We start from the raw sequence: 23,941 nt of genomic DNA on the forward strand, positions 1-23,941 counted from the left end.
TTTTTAACTACCCTCCTGTTAACATAGTTTTTCTCTGCAGTAGGGTGGCTTATCTGGGCTCCAGCTCATAATTGAGTCTGATGGGAGTGTGCATCTGGATGGAGCTGGGTTTCTGCCTCCTACTCTCTACTCCTCCCTGTGTAGGCTCTCTATATGTATCTGGGAGTAATTGATAGGCACTCGCTTCCTCCCAGCAGTGCACTGGCTGATGAAACAGATGCCTGTTTAGAAATACCCATTGGGTGGCTCAAAGTGCATGGGCCACACAATGAACCCCCACAGCGTGTGGGCCCTGGTGCAGATCATAGAGAAGACTCTACAGGCGTGTAGTACTATTAGAGAGTATATGTGGTTCTATGAGACTTCTCTTTCATAATTACTGAGACCGGTATAACCAATAGGACATGAAGCCAACATGGAATTTGCCGTTAATATGAGAAATATTTGATTCAGAGAAATAGTTTTTGCTAAGTGTGAATTTTAACGAATTTGAATAAAAGTGAAGCATTCCTAAACCCATAGTTCTAAGCACTATTCACTAAAGTGAAAACTGTCAGAAATTTAAAGTTAACTTTAAGGTAAGGCCAAAATAGACAAATGTGAAAATTTATGTAAGTCAGCTATGCTTCCAGCTAACTTACTGCAGCTTTTAATTTCAAATTCACTTTGAATTCCCAAAAATTCTCACTTTAGTAAATACTCCTGTGTGTATTTTCTGTGTGAGTCCTAATGAGTTACCATTCTGACAAACTATTTCCTTGCCATGGTTATCAGACACATCCACATCTTCCTGTAATATAGGACAAGGAACGAACATTGCTCATACGATAGGATATTGTCACACTGGGTTCTCAGTCTATCTCTGTTTACCTCGTTTTTGTAGCATGAAGTAAGATGCTTGTGCCTGTTTTCACCATCACACTAAGGGGTCCTGTTGTACTCCATCTTCTCCTTGTCTTATGGATACAAAGTAAGTGGATTGTTTGACTAACTCTCTGTAATTATTTAACACCATTGATTTACTCTTTGGAATCTTTCTTTGGGTTGTTACATCTCATCAGCCATCATCCAGAGTCTAAGAACTATTTTTTATTGCGTAAACCGAGTAGTTGTTATTTATACATAAATATTCTTAATTTGTGCAATACTAGAAAACATTTGATATCACTAGGAAGACACATTTTCTAGAAGGCAAAATTACAATTTTGTGCAATTTAACCCTAATGATTATAATGTTCACTCTTCACAATGCAATTTCTTGAGTAAGCAAGCTGTGTCATTTTATTATGTTGCCTATGTTGTCTGGTTGTATTTGTTGTTTTGTTTTTGTGTAGATGACCTACAATTTGATTGGACAATGGCTGTTTATATTTTGTTGTGTAGTTCTATTAAATGCACAGCAAACCATATCACATGCATTTTTCATTATCTATACATTAAGCTCTGAAGCAATTTGTTGTCTGTTATGTATCTATGCTGTCTCTGTGACTACATGCATCTTACTGCCCTGATGCTTCTGTCCAGGTTCCTCTAGCTCATTTTTACGTGAAGTCCATGCCATACCTGGGGAATCACTGAACATTACTTGTCAATATTGTAGAGATATGCAAATTAATTCGGTGATCAACTGGTGTCGTCAGATGTCTGAGATGGATTGCCTTAATGTTATGAGCTCAAGATGGATGACAAGACATACGCAAAAAAGACGAGTAACAATGACCCAGAAATTAGGAGAAGCCATGTTGTTTACAGTGAATATGATGCAGGTACAGCCTTATGATACTGGCCTGTACAAGTGGCAGAGGTGGACAGGACAAAATTACGAGGTCATAGAAAGCATCTTGTTACAAGTGGTGGAAGGTGAGCAAAAGTAGCTATGAAGGGTAAAGTAGTAAGAGACAAATTAGTCAAGTCACTGTAATGTAATGGATGTGATATAAAAGATAAAGTATTATTAATAGAGTGTTTATTTAGCCCTAACATGTTATAGAATGGGGATATTTGATATGTATTGACATACAGAATATAAGACAGACAAGAGGTGAAGGAGGCCAAGCTCAAACAAGCTTACAGTCTATGAGGAAAGGGTCAAGAAGCACAAGAGAAGCAACAGCATGTCACAGGGGAGGAGAGATCAATGGATAAAATGCCTGTGTCAAAATAAGCCAGAAAAAGTGGTGTGTGCAACAGTAGAAGGAGTGAGCTGAGCAATGGAGGCAAGGAAACTGAGGAGGACAATTGTTACGAGAGAAGCATCACCCAGGAAAATCTTAAGATTTCCTAAAGAAGTGTGCTTTCAGTGAATTCTTAAAGGATTGGAATCTAGGAGGGAGTCTGATGACACTGGGTAGAGAATTCCAAGTAAACAGCACAGTCCATGAAAAATCATGCAGGTGGAGAGTTGGCAATGCAGGGACAACCAGATGTCAGGACAAGGTCGTTCGTAGAGCGAAGGGAACAAGAAGGGATGTGTTTGTTGAGTAAAGAGGAAATGTAGCGGGGGTTAGATTTATTGAGGGCTATGTAAGTCAGAGTCAGCAGTTTGAATTGGATCCTGAAGGGTACAGGAAGCGAATGTAATGATTGGCAAGGGGGTGAGGTGTGGGAGTAGCGGTCAGTCAGAAAGATGAGCCTGACAGCAGCATTCATTACAGACTGCTTAGGGGCAATGCGGTTATTTGGAGGGCCAATGAGTAGTAAGTGTGTAACATGTTTAGGGGAAAATAATGGATTGTTTCAGGATTATCATTTCTTTGTAATTTCCCCCCCCCAAAAAAATGCTTATTTTGCCCTCCTTTCTTGCCTCTCAGGGAGGGGATGTTGCTTTCTGGTGGGCATGACCAAGTCTGGTAGTCAAGTGGGCAAAGCATGTTGTATAAACATTAAACCCTTCCGAATCCTGCAAAATCACACACCACAAATTCCCTTGTTATATTTCCTTGTTATATGCCTAATTCACCAAGTAAGCAAGTGAACAGTGAGTTCTTGAATTGTATGTGTTGAAAGCTTGTAAAATGGGCAATCAAAAAGATCTGAGTGGCTTTGACAAGGGCCAAATAGTGATGGATAGATAACTGGGACAGAGCATCTCCAAAATGGAAAGTCTTGTGGGGTGTTCCTTGTATGCAGTGGTTTATACCTCCCAAAAGTGGTGCGAGGATGGAGAACCAGTGAACAGGCATCAGGGTCATGGGCACCCAAACTCACTGATGCAGATGGGGAGTGAAGGCTAGTTCTTCTGGTCCGATCACACAGAAGAGCTACTGTAGTTCAGATTGCTGAAAAACTGAATGTTGGTCATGATAGAAAGGTATCAGAATACACAGTTTGCTGCGCATGTGGCTACATAGCCGCACACCAGGCACAGTGCCCATGATGACCCAGTCCACCACTTCAATGGGAAAATAAGTTTCAGAACTGAACCATGGAGCAATGAAAAGAGATTACCTGGTCTAATAAATAACAGTTTCTTCTCGATGGATGCCCGAGTGCATTTGCGTTGTTTACCTGGGGAAGAGATGGCAGCAGGATGCACTATGGGAGGAAGGCAGGCAGGCGAAAGCAGAGTTATGCTCTGGGCAATGTTCTGCTGGTAAACCATGGGTCCTGGCATTCATATTGATGTTACTTTAACACTTTCCACCTACCTTAGAGATAGTTGCAGACAATGCACACAATTTCAAGACAATGATGTTCCCTGATAGCAATGGCCTCTTTCAGCAGGATAATTTACCCTGCCACACTGTAACATTTTTTTAGTAATGGTTAGAGGAATGTGACAAAAAGTTAAAACTGTTGCCTTGGCTCCAGATTCCTCAGATCTCAATCCAATTGAGCATCTATGGGATGTGCTTAAACAATCCATGGAGCCCCAACAGGAATTAAAGGATCTGCTGCTAATGTCTTGGTGTGAGATACCATAGGACACGAGATCTTGTGGAGTCCATGCCTTGACACGACAGAGCTGTTTTGGCAGCACGAGGGGAACCTACATGATATTAGATAGGTGGGTTTAATGTTGTGGCTGATCAGTGTACATATGTGTTTCCTGGAAAGGTAAAATATAATTTCTGTATTCCTCAATAAATCACAAGATTAGATATAAACTGGAAATACCCATGCAAAAAAGCCTGGAAAATATTATTGAGATGCCAAACAATTATTCTGTCTGTCCCATTGTAGCTTTATATTCCATTTGACTTTCTATTTTTTATAGTAGATAATCATGCTCTTATAAAGAACCTCCTACACAGCACTCTAGTAGGTTTACAGAAGCCACAATAAGTTTGTAAAACATTTTTTCAGTTGGAAAAGTGTTATGTTTTTACAAAGTTCATATATTTATTTTATTAACAAAGAAAAAGGATTTCTTTTTTTTTTAATTCTTTATTTGTCAAGTCATACACATACTGGGTACAAAAGTGAGCATCTTGCTCGTGTTGTCATGTACATAGGGAAACATATCAGAATGATTTTGCTTAGTCTCTGAGATGGTCTGATAGAGATGCCGAATTGGTTATGCACACTCACCAAGTCGGCTACATATGTATAGTAGGGTGGCTATACAGAGATGTCAAAGTGGTTACATATACATATTAAGTTGGCTATTTACAGATAATAGGGGAAAAAAAGGATTTCTTTGCCAGCAAAACTCACTTCAATCATGGCTGGTGTTGCAGAATATTAATATTGGTTGTAACAGGAAAAATGTTCATATATCAATGAGTGATGATCTTCACAACTGGAAGACTTGGTTACACAACATCTTGTTGTTTATTTATCTGGGAAGAGCTCACTCATACACACACACACAACGATGATGGTCTCCCACAGCCGACAGCAAGAAATGCCACATGGGGGGATACATCACTGTCACACAGATTAAAGCCTGGCAGCTGAGACAGACAAGATGGACACATGGTATCAAAGTGAGGTTGAGAGGCAAGGACAAAATGTTATACCATCTTCTAGCCCTCTCAACACATATTAAACGTGGTCTGTAACACAATGCTTTGAAGGAAGGGGCAGCCTGGAGTGTAAAAACAATAAGAGACACATGGAGGCATGAAAATGGACACACACAGGGAGACTGTGGAGATAGTCAAAATAAGGAGGGCATGGAGATGGTATCACAGTGATTGCATGTAGATTAGAATGAAGGATGGCATATAGATGGGCAAACAAGAAGGACATGGATATGGACACTCAAAGAGAGCATTGAGATGGGCACATGCTAAGGGTATGGAGAAGGGCACAACATTGGGGTATTGAAGAGAGACACATATAGGGTGCATGGAGAGGGGTACACAAATGTAGGCATGTACAAGGCACAGAAGGGAAAGTCAAAGGAACTGGATGAAGAAGGATACTCAGGGGGCTAGAGAGGACCCCACAATGCATTACAGTGTGGTTTTCTTTATTTGCTCAGAAGTTTTGGTTTCTTATAGTGAATAAAACGTCTGCCAAGTGCTGAACTAGACATGGCCAATGATTTATGGGATATGCTCAACAGTCTCTTTGGTAGTTTAAAAATACTAGAATATTTCTGATGTGTTTTAGGCACACCCTGATAAACATTTACATAAGGAAATGTATTAGTATTTGTTTTTATTTTCCGTTATCTATATATAGTGCATAAAAAATAAAAAAATATATATAATATATATAATACATACAAATTTGTAGATTTCCTATTTATGTTAAATAATAAAGATAACTAATGATGTGTGGGAGGTTCTGACTATCAAGTGTTATCTGGGCATCTGAAAGCCCTTGTCATACCTTCAATTGTCTGTAAGTCTACTTTGACTGTATACAGACCAGCCTGGCTCAGTATTACCAATTATTGGAATATGTGGATCCTCAAAGGAATCCTTCAGCTAACATATTACAACTTCAACAAATTATTTCATCAAATGCTACTTCCACTCAATTACTTCCAGTGTTATTCACTAAATTAAGAATTGCTGTGAATTCAAAGTGAATTTCAAACTTTAGGTAAAAATATTCAAAATAATCGTCTTCAGTTTCGCTATTTTGACCTTAAATTTGAAATTAATTTTGAATTCTCAACAATTCTCACTCTACTGATTAACCCTGTATATTTCTCAAGTATATTAAACCAAGCCATTGTATATAGAAAAACACACCTAAAATAATAGTAGTCACATACAGGTGAACCAAAATATGTTTTATAATTACATGGAATACAGTTAATTATAGTTATTTTGTATATAATTTGGTTTTATGGCAGCACTACTACTTAGAAATGCAAGTCCTAGGTGTGCCACCAATTCCCATTTTTTACGATAACACGGAAACAGGGTAAATTGATCTCCTTTAGGTACACCCATGATACAATTTTGAAGAGTACATATTCTAAATGTATGCAACCTTTAAAATCCTCTATAACTTGTGTTTGGTATTACTAAATTTCAGAGTATAATCTCTGCAAGGAATCATGTAGATAAATATTTTTTTAATACGCACATGGGTCTTTAGTCCAGTGTCTGGTGACTTCAGTGACAATGACACAGGGGAATGGATGTCAAGATGGCACTGGGGATGGCAAGAAACATGCAATCTCATATGCAGTAGTGATGTCGCGAACATAAAATTTTCCATTCGCGGACGGCGAACGCGAACTTCCACAAATGTTTGCGAACGGGCGAACCGGGCGAACCGCCATAGACTTCGATAGGCAGGCGAATTTTAAAACCCACAGGGACTCTTTCTGGCCACAATAGTGATGGAAAAGTTGTTTCAAGCGGACTAACACCTGGATTGTGGCATGCCGGACGGGGATCCATGGCAAAACTCCCATGGAAAATTACATAGTTGATGCAGAGTCTGGTTTTAATCCATAAAGGGCATAAATCACCTAACATTCCTAAATTGTTTGGAATAACGTGCTTTAAAACATCAGGTATGATGTTGTATCGATCAGGTAGTGAAAGGGTTACGCCTGCTTCACAGTGACAGACCAAACTCCCCGTTTAACGCACCGCAAACAACCGCAAACAGTCCATTTGCACAACCGCAAACTCCCCATTTGCACAAGGTTGGATACAAAGCTAGCCATGTCCCCTTCCTTGTCCTCACTGATGTCATTGAAGGTCTCTTCCTCTTCCAGCCACGTACAACACCAAGGGTCCCCGAAAGGTGACAACAAGCCCCCTGTATTTTTTTTTTAAATGTACACTACTGTTACACCAGATATGAGTTGCACTGGTGTGACACTGTGCCCTGACAGGCCCTGAAATGCACACTTGTGAAGGAAACTGACTGCTATTATTTCACAGTCAAATGTCTAGTTTTTTTTATAATGTACACTACTGTTACATCAGATATGAGTTGCACTGGTGTGACACTGTGCCCTGGCAGGCCCTGAAACGCACACGTGTGAAGGAAACTGACTGCTATTATATTACAGTCAAAAAAGTTTTTATTTTTTTTAAATGCAAGCTTTTGTGACACCAGATATGAGTGGTGGCACTGGGCAAGTGGGCACAGTATACGCTGTGAGCCTGACACACACGCAGGCAGGCAGGCAGGCAACTGCAATTAGATTACAGCAGAGATCAGATGAGTCCTTCAGGACTGTAGTGGACACTGAATACACTAGCCTAGCTATCGATTTCCCTATTAAATCAGCAGCAGCTACACTGTCCCTCCTCTCACTAAGAATGCAGCTTCCGGGGGCGGGGCCTAGCTGTCATGGAGGAAAGACGCACTTCGTGTGAGCTCCCTCAATATCTCACTTTAAGCAGCTATCAACAAGCGAATTTCAGGCCAGAAGGGGATGACCCAGCAATGTTGCTCCTACCTGATCGACCCGACATGCTTAATAGCAGTCAGCAACTCGACCAAGTCTTACTTACCTCCGCGTGGCAAGTGTGGCCTGGTGCTCACCGGGCGGGAGAGGCGGCCGATCTCCCGATCCTGGGATGCCCAGAATGCAGCTTCAGAATTAATCTAAATTGTATGCTGTCTAGGAGGTGTGAGGGTCTGGGAGGGAGGGTCTGCTTCTGATTGGCTGGAATGTGTCTGCTGACTGTGAGGTACAGGGTCAAAGGGCCATTACTCAATGATGACGAATAGGGGGCGGACCGAACATCGCATATGTTCGCCGTCTGTGGCGAACACGACCAAGCTATGTTCGCCAGGAACTATTTCGGGACATCACTACCGTTCGGGACATCACTACCAATGAGCTGTTAATGATGTTGGTGTGACTTTTATAGCAAAGTAAGGCATACTCCATGATATGCAATCATTTGTTAATTACGCCTATACCTATTTCTAAAAAGGCTGAAGGAATACATTTTAAAAATGCTAATTTGTTTTACTATATTTTATTTTGGTTTGATCTATAACAAATACAAATTAAAATTAAATTAATTAAAAATAAATTAAATGAATAATTTTTTTTTTAGGTTTCATGAACATTAATATCTACTAATTTAATATTTTGATCTAATTTCATGTACAATATACCCATTTCAGATTTTAAAGTTGAACTTATATTTTCCTAGCCAAAAAAGATCCAAAATGTGCTTGCACTCAAGGTATCTAGGTCACCTCCAAAGACCCCAAACTCCACTATATCAAATACCAAATGATACCGCACTCAAAATTTGAGATAATGCACAAAGTGTATAGTTTATTAATATAACATAGCCACTATTGGTATAGTCCAAAAGTGAACCTGTAAATCAGAAAATAATTTGGTGTTTGATGCTCATATTTTCTTCTTCAATGCAAGGTGAATGGTCACATCTCTGTCATGCAGGTAATAAAAGGCGCCTACTACAGGCACAAATACATAATGTATCATAGTGGCACTATCCCCACCACCAACCCCCTATTTTTGTGCCCTCTACCCCATGAAAAATGAATATGTCATAAAGATATAATCTTCACTGCATGAAACACTCATATTGACTATTTTATCCATCGTCTCACTGAAGTGCAAGGGGTCTTGCAAAATGGTATTAGAAACAATATATTAAATATTTCCATTTTACATAGCCTGAATAAGTGTATATTTGTGGTTGACCAAACTGTCCTTATATTTGTGTATGTAGAGATACCATCCAATTTGAAAGTTATCAAAGCAAGTGCAGGAGATTCCGTGGAGCTGCATTGTCCATATAGTGAACAACAGAGATGGTCCAAAATCTGGTGCAAGCAGGTTGGAAAGACGTGTGACTGGGTGGTTCATTCAGATGGAAATATAAATCGTGACTATCAGAAACGACCTGTGATTTCTAATAACCCAAATTCTCGGATAATGATAATGAAGTTAAGGGAACTTGAGCTGTGGGATAATGGGTTGTACCAGTGTGAGGAATCTGGGGGACAAACTCTGCTGAATAAAGTTCTCCTTCTTGTAACTCCAGCAAGCGATCATAACAACGGTAGGTTTGCATAGAATTTCATATGTTTTTAAAGTAATGAGTTGTACATACACATTCAGTACCTCCCAACATTTCAAATGGACAAGAGGGAAATTTTTATTATAATGGTTTATGTGGGGAGAGGAGCGGGGCTCTCCTGAGAAATTTTTCATGACTTTCTAATAACAATATATGCAACAAAAATTTAATTTAGAACAAACTGATTCCTTAACACATTTATTACAGTTTAAATATAGATTACTGTGAGTATTATTGTTATGGAGTTCTGTGATACACTCAGACACACCATCAATATGAATCTCCTAGAAATTCATTACATCAGGAGAGAAAAGAGGGACTTGGGCCCAAAATATGGGATGTCCTTCCCAAATAGGGACACTTGGGAGATGTGCCATTCTTAAAATATTATTTTAGAAAGAGGTGGCACAAAAACATGTGTCAGGTTACAAAACTACCAATCTCTCTGTAGTCTGTAAATGTGGATTATAAATATAATCTGTTGAAAATAACACTCTAGATTAAGAATCTGAATGAATTGCTCTTTTCCCCCACAGTTGAAGAACAAACAAGCAAGTTAGAATCTTTGTCAATAACTAACAGGAATTCTCCATTCACCAGTCCAGCAACGCAACTACCAAGGTTAGAGGGCGTATGAAAGTAAAAGTTAAAATTTAAAAAACTTGCTCACATTAAATGTTTTTTGTTTTTTTGATTATTATATTCTTTTGGTGGGCTTTCAAATACGAAAATAGGGTATAATGCAGAAAGAAGCATATACAGTATAGAAGTAAATGTAAATGATGTAGGACAAAAGTGATAGGGAGGAGCAGGGCCGTTTTTAAGGAGGGGCAAAAGGGGCAGCTGCCCTGGGCCCAGTTACTCCTGGGGGCCCTAAGGCAGCTGCCCCATGGGCCCCCTGCAGCACCTGAGGTAATCAGGGGCCCCGGCCCTTTAATACTGCTCTGGACCTGGCCCCTGTAATATGGGGGTTGGCTGAATACATACTCACTGCTAGCCCCCATCTCACACACTGCCCTGTGATCCCTTTTCTTCCCCGTGGCATACTGGGAGGAAGGGAGGTCAGATCGCCTCCTCCTCAGTGCCGCTGGGGAGGAGGCACACACCACATGGAGGCATTGTGGGGGAGAGGGACTGAGAAAGCTGATGGCAGACTCCCATCAGCCTTGGCCAGCAAGCTCACACTGGACCCCAGGGAAGCCACCCCTCTGTACCCAAAAGGTAAGGAGACAGGAGGGTGGCTAAATATTGTTTGTTTTTTGTTTTGCTTATTTCTGATATCACTTTTATTCAAGTGTTGGTGTTTGTAATGTAACACACAGGGAATAAGTACATGTTAAAAATCCTAGAAGAACCTTGCAGTTCCCTATTAAATATAAATGTAAAAAGTATGTATTTTAACATATTATTGCATCAAGTGTTATCAAAGGCTGTACACCATTTCCAAATGTCACTTTTGCCAAATTCTGGACCAGGGTATGTAAGAACAGAGTTGAGACATTATATTGGCCAAGGTTGCTGGGAGTTGCTGTCCAAGAGCTGCTAGAAGGCAGAGATTAAAATATGTAAATGTACACGTATGTGTGTGTGTGTGTGTGTATCTGGCTGTGTTTGTGTCAGTGTGTGTATCTGGCTGTGTGTGTATCTGGCTGTGTTTGTCTGTGTGTCAGTGTTTCTGTGTGTATGTATACCTGTGTATGTGTACTTGTGTGTCAGTGCGTATGTGTACCTGTGTGTGTGTGTGTGTGTGTGTGTATGTGTCGGTGTGTGTAAGTGTGCATCTGAGTGTGTGGTAATGCATGCATCCCAGCATTTTAATGCCAACACAAATACACTCCTATATTCCATCTCTAGCACTGTATACATAAACACCCCTGCATTTATACCTTTATGTATGTGTGTATCTGAGTGTGTGTGTACATACCTGTGTCAGTGTGTGTGTGTGTGTCTCTGTGTGTGGATGTGCCAGTGTGTGTGTGTATCAAAGTGCTTGTATCTGTTTGTCAAAGGGTGTGTATATGAGTGTGTGTGTATGTATGTGCCAGTATGTGTCAAGGTGTGAGCATGTGTCAGTGTGTTTATGTGTGTTTCTGCGTGTTAATGTGCATATGTATATGTGTTATAGAAATCACACAACATGCAAACAGACCCCTGCAAACACAAACATTACATACAAGCACACCAGTTTGCTGAAACACCAATACTACACACAAATGTACATATGCATTTAAAACACAACACTACATCCAAACACCCCCCTGCATGCAAATACAAGCATTACATGCAAACACATTCCTGTATTAAAATGCTAAAATTATATACAAACACCAACTCTACACACAAAAGTACACCTGCATTTAAAAGCCAACACTACAGACAATCACACATCCCTGCATTCAAACGAAAACACTACACACAAGTACACCACTGCATTCCAATGGCAACAGTACATACAAATACACCCCTACATGCACACATGCACTCTATACAATAACATGCTGACATTCAATTGCACAAACACTGCTCAAAAATACAACCCTGCAAGGATGGTAGATCCCCAGCTGGCATAGCATCGCAGGAGTTCTATGACAGATGGGGATCTATCTTTTCTTTACTCTTGTGCTACAGGGCAGGCCTGAATTTTGTTTTGCACCAAGGCACTCTCTACATTAGTTTTGCCTCTAGGTTGGGGTGGAGGGAGTGATTGCATGCCCAGGGGGCCCAAGCAGATGCTTGCCCAGGGTCCAATCAATATTAAAGACGGCCCTGGGGAGGAGGGGGCTTGGTTGGCTACAGAGACAAATGGATGCAGCTTGAAAGAGCTCCTCACATATTGTAAAGAAATCCCTATATTTCTGGTATATCAAACATCAATGGGCAATACAAAGAAGTTCCACAACTCACAGTCTGCCTCTAGACCTATTCTATCTATGAGATCTGGCACTCTGACTAAATATTTTAAGGACACTGTGGAGAGACATGCCAAATGCAAGGAATCATGGTTCCTGTGTTTTCTCAAGACGGCTCACCTTCAGACAGGACAGAGGGCTATATGGGCTCCCACAATATGGTCTTGAAAGATATCCTTAATGTCTTACTATCTAAGGGAGCTCTTCCAAGGATTCTTGATAAATTGGGGGTCTGCTTTTTAGCAAAAATGTGATGCGATGAGCGCTGACATCAGGCATATTGCAAGAAGAGTCCACAATTTTGACGGACTCTCGAAAGCTCAAAATACCCAACCAGCTATTTTAGTAATGTTTCAGAGTCACAATTATGGGGAGTGGCCATATTACTTTTAGCTCACCTTCACTTTACTTATCAGGAACATTTGAGAGATACTCAGTGAAGATTCCGTTTAGTTAAAGGTCTGTTTGTTAATAATATGGTTATTCTTGATATCTACATGCCTAACAGATGATAATGCTATGTAAAATGTAATGCATGTTAGGACAATTTAGCGAAGGGATTGTTTTACTAGGGAGTGATTGTAATGTGACTTGAAATGTCTCTTTGGATAGTTCTGCCCAACACTCCACTCACTGGTCTCCAAAATAAATTCTAGATATGTTGTTCTTACCCAAAATTCCCAACATAGTTTACTTTCACCTGAATATTTCCCTATAATTAATCTTGACTCTTTAGTCTATTTCCATATCTTTAACAACACTCCCCTTTTCAGATATCCATTGGAGGTTGAATGATCTCTTTTTCCTAGAAAACTATACCTCTCTGATATTTCCACTACAACTGTTCAAACTAAGAACCAAATATATATTAAAAAAAACATACTCAAAAGGTACAGGAACTCCTATCAGAGATTCAGAAACTTGAGATAAATCATAAATCCACTCATTCCCCATTTTCTTTACTAAATTTTATAACACGCTGTATGATTTTAGATGTGATTTCCCCCCCCCCCCCCCCCTCTCCCCCCTCCAAAGGTGGATATGCAAACAATTTCACTTCCAGAACTGAATCCACAATGTCACTGAAAGTTATGAAATTCATGGGTAATATTCTGCTTATGCAGGTTACCAGTTTGGGATGCCCCTTTATTACTCACATAGGGAGAAAGCAAATTTGTAGTTCTGGGGGCCCCTTTCTAAGCCCTGGGCCCTAGGCCAATGTCTAGGATCTCATTATGATTAGACCTGCTTCAAACATTGGGAAAGACCCCTTATTAAAATTGATTTAAAATGTTTTTGTCAAATTCCTGGCACAACACATACACCCCTTGATGACAGGACTAGTCCATCCTGATCAAGCTAGCTTCATACCGGGCCGGGAAGCCAAAGGAAATACTAATAGCTTAATTAATCTATTTCATTGTTCTAAAATTTCCTGTCACCCATATACTTATTATTAATTTCCAACAATGCAAATACGTAAATGCTCTTTCCTATTTGCTTTGGCATCTTCCTCTATTGGTCATTTAGGTGTCCATATATCAGTATTATACAATTCTAATTTTCCTCCACTAACACAGACTGTAACCAAGGGCCTTAAAGATTGGCATTGCCCACATTTTAGTTGGTTGTGTAGAATACACATCTTGGAAATTAATGTTTTACTCCATTTCCTTTACTTACAGACTCTCCCTACAAACATCCAAAAAACATTCTTAACAACTACCCATAAATTATTGACATAATTTATCTGGGCAAACGAAGAGTCCAGATTATCATATTTTCTGCTTACCCAGCCAAACTCGAATGATGGTTTAGGTTTAGCTCACTTAGCAAATTACTACTATGCATCAGTGCTAACCAGATGTTTGACAGGTCTAAAACTGAAGGAAGAAGACTGTGGCAAATCCTAGGCAAATCTTTTGCATGAGTCCCTAGAAATACTATCCTGGCAAAATGCTAGGGCTATTGTGTTGTATTAGGCCAATCACCAAACCATTTTCCCAACTGTCAATGTCTGGAGGAAACATTTGTCATATTCATCCCCACAACCTTCCCCCTCCTTCCTCTCTGGAATAATCCTATGTTTGAGCCTCGTTGTCATGAAATCAGTTATAAAACTGTTTATGCTTACCTTTGGTTCTACTCTTAGTGACACCTGTATACAACCACTCTCATATCTGCTTAGAGGTTCTAATCCTATTAGTTACCCCACTACATACAATCCATAACAAATATGTATTAATGAACAGGCCCTTTCTAAATATGAACATATGTGCTTCAACCATCAACCTTCCTATAGACAGCTTTCATTCATGAACTCCTTATTACCAAAAGAACAGTCTTCCTATCTACCACTACACAATGGTCCCAAGAGTTGCAGATTCCTATGTCAGGCTGAAAATGCAAGAATATCATCTGAACTCTAAGTACCACTCTTCCTATAATGCGGCCATACAGAAAAGTAACTACAAAAGAATTGCAAAATTTACAATGTCACAATTTCCTTTAATAAAACCTCTGACCATTGGAGATATCCTAAATCTAAGAATTCCCACACAGTAGCTAATTCTAAGAATTTCCAGACACTAGCACAGGACACTAAGACTGGCGGCAGGCACTGCTTTACCACCGGGTTTTTACCTTAATTAGATTATATAAAACCTCAGGGCCGGATTAACATAGGGGCTGATAAAGCTCCAGCTCCAGTCCCATTGCCTATGGAATAGGTCAAGTGATTTAAAAAATAATCTTCACATGCATCACAAACTTCTCTTCACATGCTCTTTCTTAAGTTTGGAAACTTAAGAGGGATGTAGGGGAACAAACCTGTTGTGGACTGGCTGACAATGAAATTAGTTAAGGTAAAGCTATGCAAATGCTTTTGCTGCTACAGTCTCTCTAACACGGTGGCATGTTCCCTTTCTTTTACACTCACTACACACACTTTTTCTCTGTCCCAGACTGTATAATAGGTGCTTCTATCTGCTAGTAAGAAGGTAAGGAGAGGAGTGGACTAGCTTGGGGACAGTCCTTAGAAAGTGTAGAGCTAGCACATCATTAGACACATTTATGCCAAGTTCAGGGTGCTGTCTGCACAGTATGCCCTTGGTTGGTCATCCTGCATAATCAGCAGCCGCCAGGCTGACCATCTAATTATTTGTGCACAAGCCCCCTTTGTGGGCATGATTGTCCCTTTGGCTGTTCTGGTTACGTGATTCACATCAGTTTCCCACCCTTTTACCCCGCTCACCGAAATCTTGCCTCACTGTACACTGCTGTTAGGGGGTATGGATTTAATTGAAAGATGAAAGCAAGAAATTGGCATAGGGTATGTGTTTTCTGATTGCTTTATCCTGTGAGTTTCCCTCCAGCACCACCTCCACCAGATGCATGACACTTGGGAGGTAAAACTGTTTTAGTGTTTTCTGTCGCTATGTTTCTGTCATTAGGCCCATCATAATTGTCAGCACCAGGCCCAATGGGCTCTTAATCTGACCCTCTAGAGCCTACATGTAGCGCGGCCGGTGTCAGCACAAGATGATAGCTAGTGGTTGCCTGTCACCTTCACTCCCTGTGGCTGGCTCCCCCCATGTTCAACAGGCAGACACCTCGCCAGCAGAGGTCCACACCAAATACCACATAGTGACAGGCACCCACACCAATTAAAAATCTGAAAGAAAATCATGGTTTTGCATTAAGATTTTTAGTTGAATTTTGAAAAAAAAAATTAATGGTATAAAAGTAATATATTTATTTTATTTATTTTTATTACTTTTTTATTTACATAAATTCAATGTTTCAATTTGCTACTAATTTATTTTTTAAGCAATCCTTTGGCAGCATCTAGTGGGTAAATTCTGTATTACACTTGAAATTTGCGTTTAGTTACTAAATAGCCTATTTATTTTACTCATTAATAGGAACATGTCTATATGGTTTATTGCCTATATATGGTATTGTCCACATATTTGGAGGTAGAAGAGCCATATAGACATATACCTATTCTTGATTAACAATATTCAAATACATACCCCACCAACTTGAAAAAGTCACCAGTCACCACTGCTAGATAGTATGATTTATTTATTTTTTTATCATCGTACATGCCTTCTAAGCAGTGGTTTGATAATGATCTACTTTCTTAGATTATGTTTTGATATATTTTTCAATTTAAAAAGGTTTTTATGTCACTAGATCAATGCTGGATTGCACTCTTTGACTTCAATGTACTTCCTATTTTTACTGTACTTTAGTACACAACTTTCTATATTTACTATGCTTTTTTTAAAACTTCAATGGAAAGAAAGTGATTCTCTTTAGAATGACTGATCTTAACAGAAAAAAAAATAACATAGTTAGAAAAACAAAACACAGAATCCTTCGTACATGTAGACCAGCGGTTCTTAGTCCTTTTTTATATGGACCCAAATATGTACATGGCATTAGCGTGGTACTTCTTTCTTCAATTATACATTTCTTCATTGACCCTTTCTTCCAATACACCTATACATTCAGTTAACACTTTCATAAGATTGGTTCTAATGTCAGAGGAATTTCCATGGAACAGAGAAAGACAATATGTGCCTGTATCAATCAGTACAGACCCAATAAAATTGCTTGGGAACACGACTCGTGGGTCAAGAGCAAATGGTGTAAGCATTCTAAGAATCTATATAACTACAATTTAATGAAGTGGTCTTGGTGTCTAAATGCTGTCTCTGCAGCATGACAAATGTATACATGCTGTTTTTGAGAATGCTGACACCAGACTCAGATTCAGTTATGGTTGTCTGTCACTAAGAACAGGGGGATAGCTAAATGTAATCATTGCTGCTTCTCCTGATTTCAACAGCAAGGCTGTAAAGGCAGCATATACATGCCCCAAATTCACTTTGTTAAGAAAACATAAAAAAAAAAAAAAAAATTAAGGTTGCACCAAAAATGATTAATACATAAACCAAAAAAGCAATATATTAGCAATACAGGTGATACTCAAAAATTAGAATATCGTGCAAAAGTTTATTTATTTCAGTAATGCAACGTAAAAGGGGAAACTAATATATGAGATAGACGCATTACATTCAAAGCAAGATAGTTCAAGACGTGATTTGTCATAAGTGCGATGATTATGGCTTACAGCTCATGAAAACCCCAAATCCACAACCTCAGTAAATTAGAATATTACATGCAATCAATAAAACAAGGTGTACATAGAACAATATCAGACCTCTGAAAAGTATAAGCATGCATATGGACTCAGTACTTGGTTTGGGCCCCTTTTGCAGCAATTACTGCCTCAATGCGGCGTGGCATGGAAGCTATCAGCCTGTGGCACTGCTGAGGTGTTATGGAAGACCTGGATGTTTCAATAGCGCCCTTCAGCTCCTCTGCATTGTTCGGTCTCATGTCTCTCATCTTTCTCTTGGCAATGCCCCATATATTCTCTATGGGGTTCAGGTCAGGCAAGTTTGCTAGCCAATCAAGCACAGTAATTCCACGGTCATTGAACCAGGCTTTGGTGCTTTTGGCAGTGTGGGCAGGTGCCAAGTCCTGCTGGAAAATGAAGTCAGCATCCCCATAAAGCTCGTCTGCAGAACATGAAGTGCTCCAAAATCTCCTAGTAGACAGCTGCGTTGGACTTAATGAAGCACAGTGGACCAACACCAGCAGATGGCATGGCTCCCCAAATCAACACAGACTGTGGAATCTTCACACTGGACTTCAAATATCTTGCAGTGTGTGCCTCTCTATTCTTCCTCCAGACTCTGGGTCCTTGGTTTCCAAATGAGATGCAAAAGTTGCTCTCATCAGAAAAGAAGACTTTGGACCACTGAGTAACAGACCAGGTCTGTTTTTCTTTAGCCCAGGTAAGACGCTTCTGACATTGTTTGTTGTTCAGGAGCGGCTTGACAAGAGGAATACGACATCTGAAGCCCATGTCCAGGATCCATCTGTGTGTGGTGACTCTTGATACACTGACTCCAGCCTCAGTCCACTCCTTGTGAAAGTCCCCAACACATTTGAATGGCCTTTTCCTGACAATCCTCTCCAGGCTGCGGTCATCCCTGCTGCTTGTGCACCTTTTCTTCCACACTTTTCCTTTCCACATAACTTTCTGTTAATGTGCTTTGATACAGCACTTTGGGAACATCCAACTTCCTTCGCAATAACTTTTTGTAGGGTGTCAATGATGGTTTTCTGCACAACTGTCAGGTCAGCAGTCTTCCCCATGATTGTGATTCCTACTGAACCAGACTGAGAGACCATTTAAAGGCTCAGAAACCCTTTGCAGATGTTATGGCTTACTTAGCTGCTTAGAGTGGGACACTGTGAGCCTAGAATATTGCACCTTTTCACAATATGCTAATTTACTGAGATTGTGGATTTGGGGTTTTCATGAGCTGTAAGCCATAATCATCGCACTTATGACAAATCACGGCTTGAACTATCTTGCTTTGCATGTAATGCGTCTATCTCATATATTAGTTTCCCCTTTTACGTTGCATTACTGAAATAAATTAACTTTTGCACGATATTCTAATTTTTCAAGTATCACCTGTATATATTACTTGAAGAGAGGTGGAAGTATAAGTGAAAACACGTTACAAAAACACATACTTAAAGGGACATTATAGGCACCCAGACTACTTCATCACATTGAAGTGGTCTGGGTGCAGCGTCCCTGTCCCCTTAATCTTTCAGTTGACAACATTGCAGTTTTAGATAATCTGCAATGTTTCCATTTCAGGGCTAAGACTGCATCTAGAGTCTCTCTACCATACAGCCACTTGAGGCGCTTTTTGGCTTTTCATAGAGTTTAACTCCGTCTTGCGCCTGCGTGATGCCTTGAATGAGGACGTCCAGCATTTTGCAGATGCCCATTGTAAAGAATTGAATGCTTTACTAATAATGTTTCTCTTAATATTACATAGAAATCAAGGCAAATTAGAAAGGAAAAAATAAATCCCAGTTCTTCTCAACATTCTCCTGTCTGCTACTGTATGAGATCTATTGAAAAATAGAGGGTTTGAATTCTCTGATTTTAATGTTTTAAGAATCATTGATTTACCTGTGAAGTTTAAGTGTCAGTGACTCGGGTGCAAATATTTTCAGGTGACAATTCTACAGATTACATTTCCAGCATAAAATAATTTCTGTAAATCTTGTTACAATGAGGCATGAGTTGTTAGAAACTACCTTTTTGTCATTCTATGCTTTGATTGCTTGACATTGCAAGTTTAAATGCTTTTTGCTTATTTTTCACAGTTTTTTCATCCTGTTTGCATTATCTAGGACAGAGAGGCAATATGGGATCTGGGATATTCTACGTTGGGTACTACTTTTGCCAATGGCCTTGTGTCTTCTGCTTTTCAGCTGCTGTGAGAAGATTATTAGTGAGTATTGGGAGCACCAGGACATTTTGTAGATTTCAGGGGGTATCGGTACTTGGATATGAAAAAAGGGCATAATTATCAGGACTGGATTTACCTTCACTGTTGCTCCAAGGCAACATTCTGTGTAGGTGATTGGATGGATAAATATGAATAGATTGTTGGTTGGATGGCAATATGTGACTGGTGGGTGGAGATAGGTGGCCATGTATGTATAAGTTGGAGGTGTGGTGGGGATTGGTAGGAGAATATGAACGGTTCATATTTGGCTGGATAGGTGGCCAAATAGCAATGTGTGACTGAATGGAAGTAGGTAAATAGTGTGTGTGTGTGTGTGTGTGTGTGAATGTGTAAGGATGGTGGGTGTGAATAATGAGGAAGTTGTGACAGGGAGATTAGGTGCAAGTGATTTGGAAGGTGAGGGTATGTTACAAGGTGAACTGGTGAAAGTAACTGGTGGTGTACGTGTGTGTAAGTGGTGGTGAGGTAGGGGCTTTGTGACAGGGTGTGTGTATGTGTGTAAGTGACTTGGAAGTAAGTGTGTATTAGTTATAATAACCTGGAGAGGAACTGAACATTTTGTGACAGGCTAGGAATATTATATAAGATAATTATTAAATGATGTGTGGAGTGTAGATGTTAGAATTTGGTGGGGGTTTTTGCAGAGTGCCAGTGTGTTCATGCAAGAGTGTGTGTGTGAAGTGTTAGTGTGAATGTATGTAGGTGTGTGTTTGCATTATGCTTCCAATCCCCATTTACACCCTATATTTCCCTTAATCCCCCTCTAGTAATTTATTTTTACATCAGAACTGTTCCTATCCTGCAATCCTCATTCGTTGCCCTCTCCACTTATGACTCCTGTCCCGCATTTGCTCCCTTCTTTTATATGTTCCTCTCTTCTCATACAACCATCCCTCACTTGTTTATCATTTTCTAATTGTTCCTCTTCTTCATGTTCCTTTCCTCCCATTAGTGTCCCTCTTCTACACTCCCAAACACACACCTTAGCTCTTCATGCTGTGTGGTATTAATGTTGAAGGAGTAACGGAAGGCAGCTGGAAGTACAGGAGGTCATGTGCGGTTATGACGCTGGCGTCATCTCTGCACGCTCTCCTGCAATTCATTCTGCTGCCTGCAAAGAGTAGATGATATGCTGCCCCAGGAGTTGAGCAAGAAGGAGGTATTCCCCTTTTCACCCAAGCACACCTTTTAATCCTACGACTCCACCAACGATCGAGGCTGCTAGCAGGACCACTAATGTTAACAGCACCACCCCTCTTTTCCCTGTTGCACTGAGGGCATGGCCTCGGTGGTCTTATGGGAAATCTAGCCCTGATTATTTTGTTCACTGGCCTCTAATAAACTAGAATACATCCTCACCAATACAACTATTTAACATATTTTCCTATAATAGTAGAAGGACACTAAAGTCATCGAGACCACTTCATCTCAATGAAGTGGTCTGTGTGCAGTGGTTCTGTCTACTTAAACCATGCAATGTAAAACATTCCAGTTTTTAGAAATCAGGTCCCAAATGCACTTCTATGATTAGCATTGGATTGGACCACCGGGGAGGAGGCTAAGCCTCCTCGTTGACATTGCAGGAGGTGGAGAGGTGAGCAGCACAGAGGAAGTCTTGGCATTGGAAAAAGGCAAGAAAATCCTTTTTTAAATTACATTTATTTGAAAAAGATGAGCACCTATAAAAAACTAGGGACAGGGGCACTATAGTATTATGAATACAAGTTTGAATTCCTAACACTGTCGTGTTAATTTAGATTTGCACATATCTCAAAATATATTTTATGGTCATCACCAGTCAGACGATGGTACTCATGAGACTCATTATTGAGAGGTATTCCATAGACTATGTCAGAAAGTAAGTCAATGGAACAAAAATGTGTTTAAGAATCTTTGCTCTAGACCAAAGGTAGGCAATCTTCGGCACTCCCGAATCCTAATGTTGTGAACTACATCTACCCTTTGCCAGAATTATGGCTGTAAGAGCATTATGGAGATGTAGTCCACAACATCTAGAATGCCAAGGGTTACTATACATAGACAAGGAGCAAAACATTAAATCTCTCTTAACTTTTTTTAAACTTTCTTTTTTTTATTCCACCAGGTAATGGTTACCTATCTTCTAGACGTTGCTGAGCCCAAATAGCCATTTGACAGAAGAGGCATCTTTACAAATAAGATATGGAAGTGGCTTTAATATGATAACCAGCTATATTGCTATATATTAATTCATGGTTGCATAGAAGGTATTAAACATGTTAGTCAAGATGAGTTGCAGTATGTTGAACACTATCATAGTTACGCACTAACTAGGAATTGTTGGGTGTTCACTAGGGTTCTTAAATTTCTGGCCAACTTGGAAAATATTCCAAATCAACTGTGTTTCCATCTTGAATTAGCAATTACTAATAATATTTTTTTTAAAAACCAACACAGATTATTAAATAGCCCAGTCTTTTCACAATATATTTTGATACATACTCTTTCACTCAACAATGTTCTGGATCAAGCCAACAGCTTTTCGCCAGATAAAAGGGACGTTATTATTCTCACAAGCACAAACCAGTAAGTTACCAGCTATAATAACTAGCAATAATTTATCAGAAATAAGCTATAAGCAGCAATAAGATTCATGTTGTATTTTATATGATAAGTATTTATAATTTTAATATTATATTTTAATAATATAGGATCTGCAATGTGTTTGGTATTGATCACAATAATATGTAAAACACTATAAATTTTTAGTACCATACTTTCTTATCAAAACCATCAGAAAGTACAAATATTTCATTCAGTGATTTATAGTTTTGCATGTATAGTTTTTAGTAAAGCGAACTGTGACTTCCCAGGATATTTTATTGTTTTCATTAACTACCCCTAAATTTAACCAATATATATTTCTGCGTTATGAAAAATAAAATTAAAAGGAAAAATCTCTCTCTTTATCCTGCAACGGAGAGCCTCCATCTTAGCTCTCATCGTTATAAGCTGCATCTTTTGCACCAGGTGGCCAACATAGAGAAAACATACAGAGGAGAACCAAAACTGAACTGGATTGTGATGTAATTTGCTAAATCTTAAAAGAAAATGGAGCCTCGCATGGAGAGTTTCTCCTTTAAGTTGTAAAATGCAATTTAACTAAGAAAGAAAAGCTGTGTTATCTGAATATCCAAATCTAAGGTGGTAGCAAAGGGTTTTCAAATATCAGAAGAGTACGGTTAATTATGGAGAAATACTACAAATAAGGCACAGGCAGAGTACAAAATCAGTGACGATTTTTCATTAAGGGGGGTGGTAATATACATAGGTATTTTATAAACTCTCCCAAAGGCTAAACAACAATCCAAGTTGAGACAATGTCCCTTTTGAAATAACACATCACCATCCCTAATTCGTGGAGATCAGGATTGGCCTTTGAGGAGTTGTTCAGGAACACAATATTTAAAGAAAGTCAGTCAAGCAGGCCATTGATTTTAAGAAATTATGTAACTGTTATTATGTTATCAAGTTGCTCAAATCAGCACATTTTCTTATAAAAATGTGTGAAATATATATGTATTGTATAATGCCAAGGTATTAAATGCTGTATGTAAAAGTCTATTTTGTTCGGTTTGGAAAGAAATGTCTTTCAATAAATCCAGTTACAGTTGGAACATAGAATGGTTTTGTATAGGATAATAACAATCCACAAATACGAGTATTTAATACATAGGACAGACATAAGGATATTAACCATTATTATTATTTAATGTTTTATTTTGTTGTTCTTGTTCCCTTTGTCTGCTCTTTCTGTATGCTGCCAGGTGTTGGACCCCTCCACTCAGTGGGCCCAAAGTGAGTGCCCAGCAGAACCTGGTCAACAGTTCCGTCGGGTGTTGCAGACTTTGAAGTAGTTGTCAAACTCCAGCCAACCAGAACGTTTGCATGGGTTACTGCGGCAACACTGACACTCCTAATCCCGGAGCTAGTGTGATAACTACCTCATGGTCTGCAACTCTGCACCCAGTGGAGCTGCAGACTGAATAGCTAGGTCATCAGAACACTGGGGAGCCCACTGGACCACCAGGGAATTGATTATTGTCCCCTCCTTGACCAGGAGAGGGACAACTGCATAAAAAGGAAATACAGTACAAGGTATTACTGTCACTCTCCCCATTTACTCCATATATAGTTTGCC

At 39.5% G+C, this 23,941-nt stretch overlaps 1 protein-coding gene across 1 annotated transcript; it reads left to right on the top strand.

Annotated features, from left to right (window-relative positions):
* The first annotated feature begins 890 nt into the window (after positions 1 to 890).
* Positions 891 to 22,086, top strand: LOC134590021 (uncharacterized). Its single transcript, XM_063444373.1, has 6 exons — positions 891 to 970; positions 1,525 to 1,860; positions 9,087 to 9,419; positions 9,974 to 10,058; positions 19,643 to 19,743; positions 21,866 to 22,086. Exons 1-6 carry the CDS (start codon positions 895 to 897, stop codon positions 21,895 to 21,897), a joined length of 963 nt encoding a protein of 320 aa, XP_063300443.1. The 5' UTR covers positions 891 to 894; the 3' UTR covers positions 21,898 to 22,086.
* Positions 22,087 to 23,941: the final 1,855 nt, after the last annotated feature.

The sequence above is a fragment of the Pelobates fuscus genome, chromosome 1 (assembly GCF_036172605.1).
Source record: "Pelobates fuscus isolate aPelFus1 chromosome 1, aPelFus1.pri, whole genome shotgun sequence".
Taxonomy (NCBI): Eukaryota; Metazoa; Chordata; class Amphibia; order Anura; family Pelobatidae; genus Pelobates; species Pelobates fuscus.

What these genes read in the sequence shown, in the direction of transcription:
- LOC134590021 (XM_063444373.1), top strand. Translation starts at nt 895, where the DNA reads ATGCTTGTGCCTGTTTTCACCATCACACTAAGGGGTCCTGTTGTACTC. An exon ending in CTTGTTACAAGTGGTGGAAG is followed by an intron (nt 1,861 to 9,086) that starts GTGAGCAAAAGT and finishes TTGTGTATGTAG; the next exon opens with AGATACCATCCAATTTGAAA. An exon ending in CCAGCAACGCAACTACCAAG is followed by an intron (nt 10,059 to 19,642) that starts GTTAGAGGGCGT and finishes TGCATTATCTAG; the next exon opens with GACAGAGAGGCAATATGGGA.